General features: G+C 43.8%; 1 protein-coding gene across 6 annotated transcripts in view; it reads left to right on the top strand.

Moving 5' to 3' along the window:
• Positions 1–10,716, top strand: part of LOC110490120 (stromal interaction molecule 1) — a 106,102-nt gene extending 95,386 nt beyond the window's left edge. For 4 of the 6 annotated variants that reach the window (XM_021563300.2, XM_036944417.1, XM_021563301.2 and 1 more), the window contains 5 exons: positions 2,128–2,228; positions 2,824–3,059; positions 3,440–3,526; positions 6,108–6,171; positions 9,476–10,716. In XM_021563300.2, the coding sequence (XP_021418975.2) occupies positions 2,128–2,228; positions 2,824–3,059; positions 3,440–3,526; positions 6,108–6,171; positions 9,476–9,896 (909 nt within the window). In that variant the 3' untranslated portion in view covers positions 9,897–10,716. The remainder of the gene's footprint in view (positions 1–2,127; positions 2,229–2,823; positions 3,060–3,439; positions 3,527–6,107; positions 6,172–9,475) is intronic. The other 2 variants (XM_036944419.1, XM_036944420.1) reach the window with 2 other exon arrangements.
• Positions 10,717–20,212: the final 9,496 nt, after the last annotated feature.

The raw sequence follows: 20,212 nt of genomic DNA, 5'->3' as shown, positions 1-20,212 counted from the left end.
TGACTACAGCTCAGCGTTCAACACCATAATGCCCACGAATCGCATCACTAAGCTAAGGACTCTGGGACTAAACACCCCCCTCTGTAACTGGATCATGGACTTCCTGACGGGTCGCCCCCAGGTGATAAGAGTAGGCAACAACACGTCTGCCACGCTTGATCCTTAACACTGGGGCCCCTCAGGGGTATGTGCTTAGTCCCCTCCTGTATTCCCTGTTCAACCACGAAGGCGTGGCCAAACACAACTCCAACTCCATCATTAAGTTTGCTGATGACACCACAGTGGTAGGCCTGATCACCGACAACGATGAGACGGCCTATAGGGAGGAGGTCAGAGAACTGGCAGTGTGGTGTCAGGACAACAATCTCGCCATCAATGTGAGCAAGACAAAGGAGCTGATCATGGCCTACAGGAAAAGGCGGGCCGAACAGGCTCACATTAACATCGACAGGGCTGTAGTGGAGTGGGTCAAGAGTTTCAAGTTCCTTGGTGTCCACATCACCAACGAACTATCATGGTCCAAACACACCAAGACAGTTGTGAAGATGGCGCAACAGAACTTTTTCCCACTCAGGAGACTGAAAAGATTTGGCATCGGTCCCCAGATCCTCAAAAGGTTCTATAGCTGCACAATCAAGAGCATCCTGACCGGTTGCATCACCGCCAGGTATGGCAACTGCTCGGCATCTGACCGTAAGCCGCTACAGAGGGTAGTGCAAACGGCCCAGTGCATCACTGGGGCCAAGCTCCCTGCCATTCAGGACCTATATAATAGGCAGTGTCAGAGGAAAGCCCATAAAATTGTCAGAGACTCCAGTCACCCAAATTAGACTGTTTTCTCTGCTACCACACGTCAAGCGGAGCGGATATATATATATATATATATATATATATATATATGTAGATAGCCACATTATTGTTATTCTTATTGTGTTACTTTTATTTTTATTTTTTATTTTAGTATACTTGGTAAATATATTTTTCTTCTTGAACTGCACTGTTGGTTAAGGGCTTGTGAGTAAGCATTTCAAGGTAAAGTCTACACTTGTTGTATTCGGCACATGTGACAAAGTTTTTGATTTTATTTAGTGTTACATTATTAAAGTGGCCAGTGATTCCAAGTTTATGTATATAGGGCAACAGCCTCTAAGGTGGAGGGTTGCGTAACTGTGTGGAAGCCGGCTAGTGATGGCTGATTAGCAGTCTGATGTCCTTGAGGTAGAAGCTGTTTTTCAGTCTCTCAGTCTCAGTTTTGATGCACCTGTACTGACCTCACCTTTTGGATGATAGCGGGGTGAACAGGCAGTGGCTCGGGTGGTTGATGTCCTTTTTGGGTGCTGTAGGTGTCCTGGAGGGCAGGTAGTTTGCCCACGGTGATGCGTTGGGCAGACTGCATCACCCTCTGGAGAGCCCAGCGTTTGTGGGTGGTGCAGATGCTGTACCAGGCAGTGATACAGCCCGACATGATGCTCTCAATTGTGCATCTGTAAAATGCACAATTGGGGGTTTTAGGGGCCAAGCCAAATTTCTTCAGCCTCTTCACCACACTGTCTGTGTGGGTGGACCATTTCAGATTGTCAGTGATATGTACGCCGAGGAAATTTCTGCCTTCTCCGCTGCGGTCCTGTTGATCTGGATAGGGGCATGCTCCCTCTGCTGTTTCCTGAAGTCCACGATCAGCTTCTTTGTTTTGTTGATGGCCCGTCAGGATGTCCAGAACACAGTTGCACAGGGCGGGGTTCGGACCCAGGGCCCTGAGCATAATTATGAGCTTTGGGGGTACAATGGTGTTGAATGCTGAGCTATAGTCAATTAACAGCATTCTTACATAGGTATTCCTCCTGCCAGATGGGATTGGGCAGTATGCAGTGCGATGGCGATTGCATCGTTTGTGGATCTATTTGGGCGGTAAGCAAATTGAAGTGGGTCTATGGTGTCAAGTAAGGTAGAGGTTATATGATTCTTAACTAGCCTCTCAAAGCACTTCATGATGACAGAAGTGAGTGATATGGGGCGATAGTCATTTAGTTACACAGAAACACACACTCATACACACACATGAACCTGGTGAGAAAGTTGATGATGGTGGTTTTGTGAATTATGATGGTGCTGATGATGGTGATATAGGCTGACAAGATCAAGAAGAAGAGGAGCACCCTGTTTGGGACGTTCCATGTGGCTCATAGCTCCTCCCTGGACGACGTTGATCACAAGATCCTGACTGCCAAGTAAGTTTACCTTGTCCAGCCAACTGACTTTACCTTGTTCAGCCAACCGACTTTACCTTGTTCAGCCAACCGACTTTACCTTGTTCAGCCAACCGACTTTACCTTGTTCAGCCAACCGACTTTACCTTGTTCAGCCAACCGACTTTACCTTGTTCAGCCAACCGACTTGACCTTGTTCAGCCAACCGACTTTACCTTGTTCAGCCAACCGACTTTACCTTGTTCAGCCAACCGACTTTACCTTGTTCAGCCAACCGACTTTACCTTGTCCAGCCAACTGACTTTTCAAACTGACTTCACCTTTCATAGCCAACAGACATTACCTTTACCTTGTTCAGCTAACAGACTTCACCTTTTTCAGCCAACCGACTTTACATTGTTCAGCCAACTGACTTTACAAACTGACTTCACCTTTTTCAGCCAATTGACTTGACTGTGTTCTGCCAACTGACGTTACGTTTTTCAGCAAGATGGACCAAGTGACTTTACCTTGTTGGGTTACACACCTCACAGGTCCTTGAGGCTCTTTCCATTTTTCCCTCTCCCCCTTACTCTGTCTTTTCTCTCTCCTCTTGTCTGTCACCCCCCCTCTCTAGGCAGGCTCTAGGTGAGGTGACGGCTGCTCTGAGGGAGAAACTTCACCGCTGGCAGCAGTTGGAGTCTCTTACAGGCTTACCATTGGTCAATAACCCCGGTCTGCCCGCCCTGGCTGCTGCCCTCAACCTAGACCCCGCCTTCCTGGGCCTGCACCCACCGACCCCGCAGCACCTAATCCTATCAGACGATTTAGACGACATGGACGAGGATATCCTCTCCCCAGGGACGCTGCGGTGTACGTGTCATCACTTTGCGCTTCTTCGCCCACCGACACATCACTCTGTGTTAGATAGGGTATTAGTGGCTCCGGGATGAGGTGTCCCTGTGGTACAGATTGAGGATCCGTTTCCCTTCACTCAATCCTAACCTTAACTGCAAAATGCAAAACTGTTAAAGTGCCTTTTAACCACCCTCCTGTCTTGTCCTGTATGTGCACAGCGTTAATTGTATCAAACACTTCTTCCTGAACAAGTGACTTGTAATGGTGATTAGCTGTGCCAGGTCAATGGTATCCTATCTTCTCACCACTCTCCTTTTGGATGATCTCCTCATATTCTGTCCTGATTGGTTGGTTTCCTCACATTCATCATCTGTCCCGTGATTGGCTATCCTCAGACGCGGCCTGGCAGATGGACCGGCGAGTGAGTGACCTCTGGCCAATGAGCGGCATCTCCGACAGCCAATCCCCATGGAAGTATTCTGGTTGGGCCCACCCTCCTTTACTCTCCTTGCCAATCCTAACCAAGCACTACTAATGTACCCTTCCAACCCCCCTTTTCTCTTTCCTCTGTGGATTCTCCCACATAGACAGACTACCCCTTCTGCTCCACTACCTGTGGAATGGTCCACTGTCTCTCAGGAGCAGTGGGGTTGAGCCGGACGGGGTGAGGCGGGGAGATGGGGGGGTTGATCTTTTCTTGTGGAGAAGCGACAAGAATTTGACACTTTATAACCACTCATCACATGCCCTCTCTCTTTCTCTCCCCTCTTTTTCTCTCCTTCTCTCCCCCTCTATCTCTCTACAAATCAGACATTCTATCCAACTGAAAGACTTCCTCCTTTTTCACTCTTCCTTCAGAAAGTGGTGTTTATTATTTATCCTCCTCTCCTGTCCTCCCTCTGTTGCTGACTAACCTCCACTTGCAGGTCTACAGTTTTTCTGTCCCTCCACATCTTCTGGCTGGTACACCAGGATATTTGCACATTGAGTTTTCAGTCAGAACACTTTATTTTCTCAGAACATAAAAACGTCTGATAAAATATGATTTCTAGCATGTCTGTCACTTCCTATATACACTGAGTGTACAAAACATCAGGAACACCTTACTAATATTGAGTTTGCCAACAGTCTCAATTCGTCGGCGCTTGGACTCTACAAGGTGTCGAAAGCGTTCCACAGGGATGCTGGTCCATGTTGACTCCAATGCTTCCCACAGTTGTGTCAAGTTGGCTGGATGTCCTTTGGGTGGTGGACCATTCTGATGTACACAGGAAATTGTTGAGCCTGAAGAATGCTGCAGCGTTGCAGTTTTTGACATACTCAAACCGGTGCGCCTGGCACCTACTACCATGCCTCATTCAAAGGCACTTAAATATTCACCCTCTGAGTGGCACACAAACAATCCACGTCTCAATTGTCTCAAGGTTTAAAAAAACAAACATATTTCAACCTGTCTCCTCCCCTTCATCTTCACTGATTGAAGGGGATTTAACAAGTGACATCAATAAGGGATCAGCTTTCACCTGGATTCACCTGGTCAATCAGTGTCATGGACAGAGCAGGTGTTCCGAATGTTTTGGACACTCAGTGTATATACATTATCTGTGCCGAAACTCTCATTCTACAACAGACTTTCATTGATGCATTATATTAAGAACTTTAAAAAAAATTTAGAAACTATTGGAACCAAGATTTAAAAGTGTCCGTAAAATGTATATAGGTTCAGAAGTTTTATGAAATAGCACAGTTAAAAAATATATGGCAAATAGAAATCCAACTAGATGGTCTTCTAAGATTGATGGGAGGGGGGTTGAGGGTAGCTGAAGGATGGGATTAAAAACAAACAGAAGATGACTATTGTAAAATACTGTGTCTGTAAAATATATATAGTATGTATAAGCTTGAAGTAGAAGCCATTAGTTTACTCCAATTAGGGGAGGGGTGGTAGGGTTAGGGGAAAATAATAAAGGAAAATAGTATATATATATATATATATTGTATTTACAAAAAAACTATATGGGGGTTGAAAATGATGCAGACAATGACATTGATGGAAGCTACAATCTTAACTGCAATATTAAAGTTGATCTACCCCCTAAAAAAGTACTTAAAAGGAACTGTTGGCACAAGATGGAGGGAAAGTTGGAGCATTACTAACGAAATTGCCAGTAACGAAAAGGTACGCTTAATCCAGTATAAACAAATGTATAAAATGTATTATTCAAGAGACAAAATTCACAAATTATACAGCACAATGACAGAGTCATGTCTTAAGTGTAAAACTAATATTGACTCAATAATCCCTGCTTTCTGGGAATGCTATGAAGTCCAAAAAATGATGGGTGGAGCTAGAAAGTTGGCTGTCAGAAGTATTACTATTACAATATAAACGTAGTTTTATTCAGTCTGTCTGCATTTTTCAAGACATGACACATGGGGGTGTAGTGAGATACCCAATGGGCTGGACGATTCTCTTCTCATCGCTCATCTTGAAAAAAACATATACTTAAGCATGGAAATCAAACAATCCGCCATCATTAACACGTTGGGAAAATGTTATGATTTATTATTGAAATAGCATGGGTGACCGAGAAAAACTCATTGGTACAATTTAAGGCCAAGTGGCAAACACTAATGGGGGCAGTAGGGATGGAGGTGTGAGCATGCGTGTCTGGACAGATGAGATGTAGTCGTTTGTGTGCGTCTGTATGTTTTTGTTCTTATGTATATGGCTGTATTTGGAGTGAAAACAAAAATAAAAATAAAATGTATTTAACAAAAATAATACTGCAAACTTTACTGCAAACATACATGGGACTCTGTGTGCTAAGGACTTTAGTATTTTTCCAACGGTGCATTTGAGTCTGGCTCTGCACAATCCCACCTCCAATCTCAGCTTCATTATGCCTAAACACTCACAGGCTTTATCAGTACAGTATCATACCCTTATATCGCATCCCTTCTGTGGAGGATTATACTGTATTTGTGTGTCATTGTGATGAGTGTGCATGTGTGTCTGCAGTATACAGTGTATAACGTTTTTGTGTTCCTTTCCTCCTTTAGCTCCCAGCCTGATGCCCCTGCGACAGCGCCCGGGAGACCCCTCACTGGCCCTGGGCTATCAGAGGTTGGTAGAGGCTCACCCGGAGGTCCTCAGGGCAAGGGATGTGGTCTATAATCTTCCTGCCCACCCCAGCCCCACGCTCACCAGTTTCGCAGCCACTCCATTGGCCAGCTGGAGTTCCTTCCTATGCCTTCTCTCTTTTCCTCCCTCTCCCATCCCTCCCCACTCGCTGTCCACCCCTCCCCGGCCATCCATCCGTCCGTCCTCTGAAGGCACTTGTTTTCCCACTCTGCTCTTCCATTCCTCCCATTTCCAGTCTCTCGAGGCTTTGTCTGATCTCCCACCCACAGGGGGCGCTACAGTCAGTCTACAACGCTCTGGCAGCTTTGTGTACACACACACACACACACACACACACACACACACACACACACACACACACACACACACACACAGCCAGATCCCAACGCTTAGACTCCTACAGCTTTGGGTACACACACACACACACACACACACACACACGCGCGCGCAGCCAGATTCCAACGCTTAGACTCCTGCAGCTTTGGGTACACACACACTCACAGCCAGATCCCAACGCTTATACTCCTATAGCTTTGGGTACACACACACAGCCAGATCCCAACGCTTAGACTCTTGAAGCTTTGGGTACACACACTCACAGCCAGATCCCAACGCTTAGACTCCTACAGCTTTGGGTACACACACACACTCACAGCCAGATCCCAACGCTTAGACTCTTGAAGCTTTGGGTACACACACTCACAGCCAGATCCCAACGCTTAGACTCCTGAAGCTTTGGGTACACACACACACACACACACACACACACACACACACACACACACACACACACACACACACACAGATCCCAACGCTTAGACTCCTGAAGCTTTGGGTACACACACACACACACACACACACACACACACACACACACACACACACACACACACAGCCAGATCCCAACGCTTTGAATTCTGCAGCTTTGGGTACACACACACACTCACAGCCAGATCCCAACGCTTAGACTCCTGCAGCTTTGGGTACACACACACTCACAGCCAGATCCCAACGCTTAGACTCCTGCAGCTTTGGGTACACACACACACAGCCAGATCCCAACGCTTTGAATTCTGCAGATTTGGGTACACACACAGACAGACGGACGGACTCACTCACTCCTGCAGCTTTAGGTACCCATCTCTCTCAGCATGGCAACATGCTCTAGCATATAGTAACACACACATTCAGTCACACAAACACACACTCAGCACGACTTGGATGAGCTGGCCCAGCTTGACCCATGCATGTTTCTCATATATGTCTCTCTTACGAGATTTTGAATATGTAGTTGATCATATGCATTATATTTTTACATGTTAGTAATTTAGCAGACACTCTTATCCAGTAGTGAGTGCATACATTTTCATACTTGTTTTCCATGCTGGTCCCCCATGCTCTACCAACTGAGCCACATGGGACTAGTATAGTCTCACGCTTCATTTGTTCATCCTCTAGCCCTCCATCCATCCTCTTCCCTTCTCTTTATTCTCCTCTCTCCATTTCTTACCTTGCCCCCTCTCTTTACCTCCCCCATCCCTCACCCCTCTCCCTTTACCTACCCCCTCCCTCACCCCTCTACCTTTACCTACCCTATCACTCACCCGTCTCCCTTTACCTCCCCTTTCCCTCACCATTTTTCTTTACCTACCCTATCCCTCACCCCTCTCCCTTTACCCCCCCTTTCCCTCACCCTTTCTCTTTACCTACCCTATCCCTCACCCCTCTACCTCCCCTTTCCCTCACCCTTTCTCTTTACCTACCCCCTCCCTCACCCCTCTCCCTTTACCTACCCTATCACTCACCCCTCTCCCTTTACCTCCCCTTTCCCTCACCATTTTTCTTTACCTACCCTATCCCTCAACCTTTCTCTTTACCTACCGTATCCCTCACCCCTCTCCCTTTACCTCCCCTTTCCCTCACCATTTTTCTTTACCTACCCTATCCCTCACCATTTCTCTTTACCTACCTTATACCTCACCCCAATCTCCTTACCTACCCTATCCCTCACCCTTTCTCTTTACCTACCGTATCCCTCACCCCTCTCCCTTTACCTCCCCTTTCCATCACCATTTCTCTTTACCTACCCTATCCCTCACCCCTTTCTCTTTACCTACCCTATCCCTCACCTCTTTATCTTTACCTACCTATCCTTCACCCCTTTCTCTTTACCTACCCTATCCCTCACCCCAATCTCTTTACCTACCCTCTCCCTTTACCTCCCCTTTCCCTCACCATTTCTCTTTACCTACCCTATCCCTCACCATTTCTCTTTACCTACCCTATCCCTCACCCCTCTCCCTTTACCTCCCCTTTCCCTCACCCTTTCTCTTTACCTACCCTATCCCTCACCCCAATATCTTTACCTACCCTCTCCCTTTACCTCCCCTTTCCCTCACCATTTCTCTTTACCTACCCTATCCATCACCCTTTCCCTTTACCTCCCCTTTCCCTCACCATTTCTCTTTACCTCCCCTTTCCCTCACCCTTTCTCTTTACCTACCCTATCCCTCACCCCAATCTCTTTACCTCCCCTTTCCCTCACCCCTCTCCCTTTACCTCTCCTTTCCCTCACCATTTATTTTTACCTACTGTATCCCTCACCCTTTCTCTTCACCTACCCTATCCCTCACTCCTTTCTCTTTACCTCCCCTTTCCCTCACCCTTTCTCTTTACCTACCATATCCCTCACCCCTTTCTCTTTACCTCCCCTATCCCTCACCCCTCTCCCTTTACCTCCCCTTTCCCTCACCATTTCTCTTTACCTCCCCTTTCCCTCACCCTTTCTCTTTACCTACCCTATCCCTCACCCCTTTCTCTTTACCTACCCTATCCCTCACCCCAATCTCTTTACCTACCCTCTCCCTTTACCTCCCCTTTCCCTCACCATTTCTCTTTACCTACCCTATCCCTCACCATTTCTCTTTACCTACCCTATCCCTCACCCCTCTCCCTTTACCTCCCCTTTCCCTCACCCTTTCTCTTTACCTACCCTATCCCTCACCCCAATATCTTTACCTACCCTCTCCCTTTACCTCCCCTTTCCCTCACCATGTCTCTTTACCTACCCTATCCCTCACCCCTTTCTCTTATCTTTAGATCTAGATTCTAGTGTAAAGATCTGATTTCAATTTGCTTTAGATAGTTGCTTTTTTATAAGATTGTTTTTTGCTGACAATCTTTTATGTATCTTACAAGCCTAACCTCTCTCTTCCTCCCTATTCCTCTCTCTCTCACCTACTCTCGCTGTCTCTCCCTCTCTCTTTCTCTTCTCTCCATCCCTCAGGGATCTGAACTGGCCTGACTCAGACCCCTCCCTCTTCCGGTCCCAGAGCCAATCACAGCGCACCTCCATATCTAAGACCCTCCCACCAAAGCCCCTCACCCAGCAGGGCCACAGCTCCAATGGGAGCAGGGCTCCCATTGACAGCCCCCTGATGATGTCATACGGCCTGGAGAAGAGCTCCAGTCTCGGGGAGCTCCGCGGCGGAGGAAGTCCCGCCCTCGCCCCTGCTTACTCCACACACTCCCTATCCCCCGCCTCCTTTGACCCTGATGCACGGTCGGGGAAGGAGGACAGCCGTATTCCGCACATGCAGGCAAAGAAGAGCCCCCTGGAAGAGGACAGCTGTTTCACGGGTGAAGAGATCGACTTGGGCAACGAGCGCAAGAAACACACCTTCAAGATATTCAAGAAGAGGAAGTAGGCGTAAAATCACTCTGTCCTCACAGGGAGGCACCACAGAGAAAGAGCTACACTCCCGCTGTTCACACTATAGGCTAGCATACCACTTAGAATAAACCAGTGTATTGGGCATGCATTCGAAGGGGTCTACAACTAGTATGGATATTAGAACATGGCTGTGGACTAAGAATAAATAAGTGACATGGTCTAAAGACATATAACTAAATTACATGAATTAAAGAAAAATAAATAAGTTGCATGGACTAAAAACAAAAAAAGAAATTACATAGACTAAAGAAAAATAAATAAGTTACATGGACTAAAGAAGACCTAGATAAATGGCATTTACATGGATGCGCTTCTCGTCTAATGCCTTATCGGAGGTGTCTCTCTCTGGACATACCAGTTCAACTCCCACTCTTTTCTAACAGCTCTTTGCTTTTTATACAGCGTTACCGCTGTAGCTTTAAAACAGAGTAGGCCAAGCCTTGAAGAAATGTTTAAAGCTGTAAATGCGAATGCCGCAATAGTTAAAGATATTATTTATAAAGTTGTTTGTGACCATACAGGCCAGCAAGGTTTTATTTTATATTATTTTTGTAATTTCTAATTTCATGGGTACTTAAGTGTTTTTATTTTTTTGTATTTTATGTTTTGAAGGGGGTTTGGTACTTTACTTTTCCGGAGGCTGTGGGTACAGATAGATCACATATGTTCAATATTTATATATTTGAATGGAGTTGATTCCAGTCAAAAGTTTTGGCACACCTACTCATTCAAGCGTTTTTCTTTATTTTTACTGCTTTCTACATTGTAGAATAATAGTGAAGAAACCTATGAAATTACACACAAAAAAAGTGTTAAACAGTTCTAAATATATTTTATATTTGAGATTCTTCCAAGTAGCCACCCTTTGCCATGATGACAGCTTTGCACACTCTTGGCATTCCCTCAACCAGCTTCATGAGGTAGTCACCTGGAATGCCTTTCAATTAACAGGTGTGCCTTGTTAAAAGTTAATTTGTGGAATTTCTTTCCTTAATGTGTTCGAGCCAATCGGTTGTGTTGTGACAAGGTAGGGGTGGTATACAGAAGATAGCCCTATTTGTTAAAAGACCAAGTCCATATTATGGCAAGAACAGCTCCAATAAGCAAAGAGAACATGAAGGTCAGTCAATCCGGAAAATGTCAAAACTTTGACATTTTCCTCAAGTACAGTCGCAAAAACCATCAAGCACTATGATGAAACTGGCTCTCATGAGGACCACTACATTAAAGGAAGACCCAGAGTTACCTCTGCTGCAGAGGATAAATTCATTAAGAGTTACCAGCCTCAGAAATTGCAGCCCAAATAAATGCTTCATAGACACATCTCAACATCAACTGTTCAGAGAAGACTGCGTGAATCAGGTCTTCATGGTCAAATTCCTGCAAAGAACTAAAGGACACCAATAAGAAGAAGAGACTTGCTTGGGCCAAGAAACACAAGCAATGGACATTAGACCGGTGTAAATCTGTCCTTTGGTCTGATGATTTTTGCTTCCAACCGCCGTGTCTTTGTGAGACACAGAGTAGGTGAACCGATGACCTCTGCATGTGTGGTTCCCACCGTGAAACATGGAGGATGAGGTGTGATGGTGCTTTGCTGGTGACACTGTCAGTGATTAATTTAGAATTCAAGGCACACTTAACCAGCATGGCTACCACAGCATTCTGCAGCGATACGCCATCCCTTCCGGTTTGTGCTTAGTGGGACTATCATTTGTCTTTCTACAGGACAGTGACCCAAAACCCCTCCAGGCTGTGTAAGGGCTATTTGACCAAGAAGGAGAGTGATGGAGTGCTGCATCAGATGACCTTGCCTCCACAATCACCTGACCTCAACCCAATTGTGAAGGTTTGGGATGAGTTGGACTGCAGAATGAAGGAAAAGCAGCCAACAAGTGCTCAGCATATGTGGGAACTCATTCAAGCCTGTTGGAAAAGCATTCCAGGTGAAGCTAGTTGAGATAATGCCAAGAGTTTGCAAAGCTGTCAAGGCAAAGGGTGGCTACTTAGAAAAATGTCAAATATTAAATATATTTTGATTTATTTAACAATTTTTTGGTTACTATGATTCCATATGTGTTATTTCATAGTTTTGATATCTTCACTATTATTCTACTATGTAGAAATAGTCAAAATTAAGAAAAAACCCTGAATGAGTGGATGTGTCCCACATTTTTTAAGGTGCTTTTTAGTCCAAGTTTAGGCTCAATCCATGTCTGGGAAACCGGCCCAATGTATCCTGCCAAAGATGTACGCTACCGTTCAAACGTTTGGGGTCGCTTAGAAATGTCCTTGTTTTTGAAAGAAAAGCACATCTTTTGTCCATTAAAATAACATTAAATTGATCAGAAATACATTGTAGACATTGTTAATGTTGAAAATTACTATTGTAGCTGGAAACAGCAGATTTTTTCTGGAATATCTACATAGGTGTCCAGAGGCCCATTATCAGCAACCATCACTCCTGTGTTCCAGTGGCACATTGTGTTAGCTAATCCAAGTGTATCATTTTAAAAGGCTAATTGATTATTAGAAAATAATTTTTCAATTTATGTTAGCACAGCTGAAAACTGTTGTGCTGATTTAAAGAAGCAATACAGCTGGTTTTCTTTAGACTAGTTGAGTATCTGGAGCATCAGCGTTTGGGGGTTCGATCAAAATGGCCAGAAACAAATAACTTTCTTCTGAAACTTGTCAGTCTATTCTTGTTCTGAGAAATGAAGGCTATTCCATGTGAGAAATTGCCAAGAAACTGAAGATCTCGTACAACGCTGTGTACTACTCCCTTCACAGAAAAGCGCAAACTGTGTACTCCTCCCTTCACAGAAAAGCGCAAACTCTAACCAGAATAAAAAGAGAAGTGGGAGGCCCCAATGCACAATTGAGCAAGAGTCCAAGTACATTAGAGTGTTTAGTTTGAGAAACAGATGCCCCACAAGTCCTTAACTGGCAGCTTCATTCAATAGTACCCCCAAAACACCAGTCTCAACGTCAACAGTGAAGCGGCAAGTCCGGGATGCTGGCCTTCTAGGCAGAGTTCATCTGTCCAGTGTCTGTGTTCTTTTGCCCATCTTAATATTTTCTTTTTATTGGCCAGTCTGAGATATGGCTTTTTCTTTGCAACTCTGCCTAGAAGGCCAGCATCCCGGATTCGCTATGCTTTCAACCATCTTAAAGCATAACCAAATTCAAATGAACAAATAATGTCAGATTTTTTGTTAAGTTGTCAGCGAAATGTTTATCACAGCGCTTTTAACCATTTAAATGCACAGCAGAGTTCAAATGGGAATGCAATGCCAGATATTTGTTTATTTATACAACAAATTAATGTTTTATCACTGTGCTTTATCTTATAGCAGAACCAAATGACCTAGATTGTAGATGATATTACATTAAAAGTACATAGTGCAAGTGATAAATGCGGTTTGAGATTCTGCACAGATTGTTACAGCAATTGTGAACATCTCCACAGACCTGCGACGACCTATCTATGCATGCTATCTTGGACAGGCACACTTGATATTATTACATAAGAAGCCATTTTTTGAGTCTTTCCGAGTTGCGCAGCGGTCTAAGGCTGCATCGCAGGGCTAGCTGCGTCACTACAGATCCTGGTTTGATCCCAGGATCTGTCGCAGCCGGCCACGACCCGGGACACCCATGAGGCAGTGCACAATTGGCCCAGCGTCGTCCTGGTAAGGAGAAGGTTTGTCTGGCTGGGTTGTCCTTGACCCATTGCGCTCTAGCAACTCCTGTGGCGGTCCGGGCGCAATACACGCCCGGTGTACGGTGTTTTCTCTGACACATTGGTGCAGCAGGCTTCTGAGTTAATAAGCGAGCATTTTGTCAAGAAGCAGTGCGGCTTGGCAAGGTTGTGTTGTGCTCTTGACCTTCCCCTCTCCCGAGCCCGTACAGCAGTTGCAGCAATGAGACAGAACTGTAACACCAAATTGGGGAGAAAAAGGGTACAAAAAAAGAAGACATTTATAGTCACGGTAAACCTCAATAAGAGGCCATGGATGTTACTCATTTTCAAGTTGAATGTTGAATTAGTTCGTAAGGTAGCCTTAACTTTAGGCTATTCGATAATGCAACCAAACATCAACATGTAAAAGGAGATGTATCCACTGCTTGGATAGTTTCATCTGAGCCACTGGCTTAATCTCATTCTTTAACTTTTATTTTTGGATTAGTTGGAGACGTGAATCCCACATACTTTTGTATATAGAGTATGTGGAACAGCCCTTCGAATTAGTGGATTCGGCTATTTCAACCACACCGTTGCTGACGGGTGTATAAAATTGAGTACACAGCCATCTCTATTGACAAACATTGGCAGTAGAATGGCCTTAGTGAAGATCTGAGTGACTTTCAATGTGGCACTGTCATAGGATGCCACCTATCCAACAAGTCAGTTTGTCCAATTTTTGACCTGCTAGAGCTGCCCCGGTCAACTGTAAGAGCTGTTATTGTGAAGTGGAAATGTCTAGGAGCATCAACGGCTCAGCCGCGAAATGGTAGGCCACACAAGCTCTCAGAACGGGACCGCTGAAGTGCATAGCGCTTAAAAATTGTCTGTCCTCAGTTACAACACTCACTACTGAGTTCCAAACTACCTCTAGATGCAACATCAGCACAATAACTGTTCATCTGGAGCTTCTTGAAATGGTTTTCCATGGCCGAGCAGCTGCACACAAGCCTAAGATCACCATGCATAATGCCAAGCCTCGGCTGGAGTGGTGTAAGACTCGCCACCATTGGACTCTGGAGTAGTGGGAAAGCGTTCTCTGGGTCATTAATCACGCTTCACCGATCTGGCAGTCCGACAGACGAATCAGGCTTTGGCTGATGCCAGGAGAATGCTACCTCCCCAATGCATAGTGCCAACTGTTAAGTTTGGTGGAAGAAGAATAATAGTCTGGGGCTGTTTTTCATGGTTCGGGCTAGGCCCTTTAGTTCCAGTGAAGGGAAATCTTAACACAATTCTGTGCTTCCAACTTTGTGGCAACAGTGTGGGGAAAGTCCTTTTCTGTTTCAGCATGACAATGCACCCGTGCGTGCACAAACCGAGGTCCATACAGAAATGGTTTGTGGAGATTGGTGTGGAAGAACTTGACTGGCCTTCACAGAGCCCTGACCACAACCATATCGAACACCTTTGGGATTAATTGGAACAGCGACTGCGAGCCAGGCCTAATCGCCCAACATCAGTGCCCAACCTCACTAATGCTCTTGTGGCTGAATGGAGCATGTCCCTGCAGCAATGTTCCAACATCTAGTGGAAAGCATCCCAGAAGAATAAAGGCTGTTATAGCAGCAAAGGGGGGACCATCTCCATATTAATGCCTATGATTTTGGAATGAGATGTTCGAAAAGGTGTCCACATACTTTTGCTCATGTAGTGTATAATTTGTTAACTTGTCCACAAGGATCGGACCCTTTTTTTCAAATTTCGTCTAAAATGGCATACCCAAGTCTAACTGCCTGTAGCTCAGGACCTGAAGCAAGGATATGCATATTCATGACACCATTTGAAAGGAAACACTTTGACATTTGTAGAAATGTGAAATGAATGTAGGAGAATATAGCACATTAGATCTGGTAAAAGATAATACAAAGAAATATCCATGTGTGTTTTTGTATTTGTTTTACCTTCATCTTTGAAATGCAAGAGAAAGGCCATAAATTATTATTCCAGCCCAGGCACAATTTAGATTTTGTCCATTAGATGGCAGCAGTGTATGTGCAAAGTTTTAGACTGATCCAATGAACCATTGTATTTTTGTTCAACATTTTTTAAATTAATGTCACGCCCTGACCATAGTAAGCTGTTTATTCTCTGTGTTGGTTGGGGCGTGACAGTGACTTGGGTGGGTCATCTAGGTGAATTTGTATGTCTATGGTGGCCTGATATGGTTCCCAATTTATCGTTGTCTCTGATTGGGCATCATATTTAGGGAGCCATTTCCCCATGGTTATTCGTGGGCTCTTGTCTACGGATAGTTACCTGTGTGCACCAGTAGCTTCACGTTTCGTTTGTGCTTGTTTGTTTTGTTTCGCTGAGTTTCGGTTTATAAAAAATATGTGGAACTCTACTCACGCTACGCCTTGGTCTACTCATTACGACGAGCATGACAATCAAGACTGCCCAAATGTGCTTAATTGGATTATTAATCATTTTTCAAGTTCATAACTGTGCAGTCTCCTCAAGCAATAGCATGGTATTATTTCACTGTAATAGCTACTGTAAATTGGACAGTGCAGTTAGATTAACAAGAATTTAAACTTTATACCAATATCAGATATGTCTATGTCCTGGGAAATGTTGATACTTACAACCTCATGCTAATCGCATTAGCCTACATTAGCTCAACCGTCCCGAGGGGGACACACCATACCTGTAGAGGCTAGTAGGCTATTTATAGTATTTCAAAAATAATATTGAATTGTTCGGTTTTCAATGCCACTAAATATCAAAACTTGAAGGAAATGCATCTTCTGCTTGATTAGTTCCATCTGTGCCACGGACTTAGTCTGGCTTTAATTCCAGTTTGTCTACAAATTAATGATTGTTATTTGTATTTATTATGGATCCCCATTAGCTACGCTTCCTGGTGTCTGGCGAAATTAAGGCAGTTATACAATTTTAAAAACATTATAATACGTTCATTACAGAATTCCCAACACATTAAGTGTGTGCCCCCAGGCCCATGCTCCACTACCACATATCTACAACGCAAAATCCATGTGTACGTGTTATCATGTGTGTGTATGCATGTGTCTGTGCCTATGTTTGTGTTACTTCACAGTCCCCGCTGTTCCATAAGGTGTATTTTTACCTGCTTTTTAAATCTGATTCTACTACTTGCATCTACTACTTGCATCAGTTACCAGTCTCTTCTTCTCTTGGGGACTGTGAAGAGACCTCTGGTGGCATGTCTTGTGGGCTATGCATGGGTGTCCGAGCTGTGTGCTAGTATTTTAAACAGACAGCTCGTTGCATTCAGCATGTCAACACTTTTCACAAATAACAAGTAGTGAGGAAGTCAATCTCTCTTCCACTTTCAGCCATGAGAGATTTGACATGCATATCATTGTTAGCTCTCCGTGTACTTTTAAGGACCAGCCGTGCTGCCCTGTTCTGGTGCGACAAAACCACAGACCTGCCTTGTTGATAGTTTTAAGAAGGCAGAACTGAGCTTTATTATGGACAGACTTCTCTCCGTCTTAGCTACTGTTGTATCAATGTTTTGACCATGACAGTTTACAATCCAGGGTTACTCCAAGCAGTTTAGTCACCTCAACTTACTCAATTTCCACATAATTCATTACGAGATGTAGTTGAGGTTTAGGGTTTAGTGAACGATTTGTCCCAAATACAATACTTTTATTTTTGGAAATATTTAGGACTAACTTATTCCTTTGCTACCCATTCCGAAACTAACTGCAGCTCTTTGTTAAGTGTTGCAGTCATTTCAGTCGTTGTAGTAGCTGACATGTATAGTGTTGAGTCATCTGCATACATACACACTGGCCTTACTCAAAGCCAGTGGCATGTTGTTATGTTGGATTCACACCTCTATCTCAACCAAATAGTAAGTTAAAGAATCGGAGTAAATCAAGTCAAACTTGAAATGCAATTTAAATCTTCCAAGCAGAAGATACATCTCCTTCAAATGTTGATAATTGGCTGCGTTGACAACCAAACAACTCGCTAAATATCATGACATTTGAAATCAATCAGAGCTTGAAACCCTAGGCCTTTCATCTTTCATTTGCTCTGTTAAACTTACCCTTTGGAATGACTTTGATAGCAACAGGGATCTATTTCATTTTTAAGTGGAGTGTTCTACAGTCGTTGTCATGATAGCACATTGATAATTGTCAGCGATCAGTATCGTAGCTAAGCAGGGCTGTGCTTGGTTAAAAACCTTGATGGGAGACTAAAGGGTAGCTGTAGATAGATCAATTCTCCACTAGGAGGTGCTGCTAAGCCTACTGTTTTCTTCTGATCGTTGAAGATCTGACGTTGTTTTAACGGTACAAATTCAACAGATTTTGACACGGTTTGTTTATGTTGAAATGTGGTTACTATGATGACATAATCCTGTGGTTGAGGACATATTGTGATGTCAAATTACACTTCGCAATACGTTGTCAAATTACATTGAAACAAAGTTGATTCAACCAGTTTGTGCCCTGTAGGTTGTTTCCACCTGTAGATAAAGGTGTGATTTAAAGGTTTGTAACAAATACACACACACACACACACTGTTTACTCTGTTTCAGTATAGTGATTGTATGCATGTTATTGAGTGTATCATGACTTGGCTTTTCATCTAACTTCCTGTCTGGGAATAATCAGCACTATGAAGACAGTTTGTTTTCCTCTTGTTTTGCAAAGCAAATAAATATAAATCTCTGATTGTGTCATTCACTTGTTAAGGAGAATATTATTATGAACACAGATAGGTATCTTCTCTTCTCTCCTTTAACTCAGCTGTGTGACTGGGTATGAATCCTAATCCATATAAAGTGCACTACTTTTGTAGTATTTTGTAGGGAATAGGGCATAGTCGCGGGAATTAAGGGTGCCCTTTCTGACACCCACATTTTGTAGGGCAAGTCACTACTTTGATGCTTGCAGAGAATAACAGGCTGCAGAGAATGACAGGGTGCCAAGGTTCTTTGCACTTTGGAGATGTCTTGGAGCGGGCAGGCCTTCCCTGGGAGGAAGAGCAGCGCCATTTTGTCGAGGTTGAGCTTGAGGTGGTGGGCCAATATAGAGTGTGAAGAACCTGAGAGGACCAGTCCTGAGAGGGTGGAGAGGATGATCTGATGGTTCACGGTGTAGAAGGCTAGGAGGATGAGAACAGAGGAGTTATGGGTAAAAACAAAACATCCACATCAAATGTAATATTTTTGTTAATCAAATAACATGGAAGACAACCACTTTTTTTGCATTAATTGACCATCCTTACAAACCACCAAATGTACATCACTGTATTGCAGATAGGATGGTCATCTAGGTTAGTACCTGTCGACTTTCAATCACCATGAAGAAAAAAATGCACAATACAGTAATTGAGTACATTGAGACATCAAGTGGTTTGTGATGGTGTGTTGTGTCTCAGTCGGTAGAGCACGGTGCTTGCAATGCTAAGGTTGTGGGTTCAAGTCCTGCGGAGGTACCAGTATGAAAATGTATCCAGTTACTCTAGATAAAAGCATCTAGTGAAAATGAATTAATATACCATTTCAATTTTCACGTAGAAATAAGTTGCATTTGCAAAGTACTTCAAGAAAGTGGAAAACATGTACCAAGCAAGTGTTTTATATTCCACAAGTATTATCAGATTAACTGTTTTGTACAGATAATTATCAGACAAGTTATGAATGCTGTTAATCACTTAAATACATTTAGTAAAAAATGAAAAGTTGTGCACTGGGCCTTTACTAGTCTTGTTCCAGCGGACCGTCCCGTAACAAGCCATTGTTGTGGAAGCTTCCGTAGCTTGACGAATGGGCGACCCTGGATACAAACGTGTTTTGAACGCTTATTTGACAGCGAAGGAGACATCTAATCAACACAAGGCGGCTCTAAGAAATTGACTCGTATCCTCTTTTGCTAGCCCTGCTATTGCTAGAAAGGAGGATACTGCCTAGCATTTGTACCAATTTGTATTGTAAATTGAAGCCGCTGCTGTCTCAGTTAATGCATACTATTATTACGTCTCAATGCCAACAGTGACAGATACACAATATATAGGGCGGATTGGGGTCAATTTCGACAATTACATTTCCATTGCTATGCAGCCTTTGGTTATCAATAATAGGTTGGAAAGTAATGACCCAGCTTTTGTTGACACTCCAGGTGATTTCAAAGCCCGAAAAGGTTTGAAATTCATGCACGTAAATGTTTGCAGCCTTTTTCCAGAAAGGGACTACATCAAGATCTGGGCTGACCAGGGGGATCCAGATATTTGTATTTGATCAGAAACATGGTTTTCTGAGAATTGTGGATTATGAGGTTTTACTATGGATGGTTTTCAGGGCTGATAGAATGGGCAAAGGTGGTGGTGTTGCTATCTATACTAAAAGTAACCTTTCTGTGTCTCTTTTAAAGGCTTTGTCCAGTCCTAAACAATTAGAATTTATAGCTTTAAGTATTCAACTTGGTTCTAATTCTAAAGTAATTGTTCTGGGAGTCTACAACCCTCCCTCCGCTAAGAAATGTTTGTTAACTAGTTTCACTGACTAAATAGCTTATTTTTCTACTTCTGAAATGTT

The sequence above is a fragment of the Oncorhynchus mykiss genome, chromosome 15, assembly GCF_013265735.2.
Source record: "Oncorhynchus mykiss isolate Arlee chromosome 15, USDA_OmykA_1.1, whole genome shotgun sequence".
NCBI classification, from domain to species: domain Eukaryota; kingdom Metazoa; phylum Chordata; class Actinopteri; order Salmoniformes; family Salmonidae; genus Oncorhynchus; species Oncorhynchus mykiss.
The sequence above is the reverse complement of the archived record's forward strand: the minus strand, read 5'-3'. Positions and strand labels throughout refer to the sequence as shown.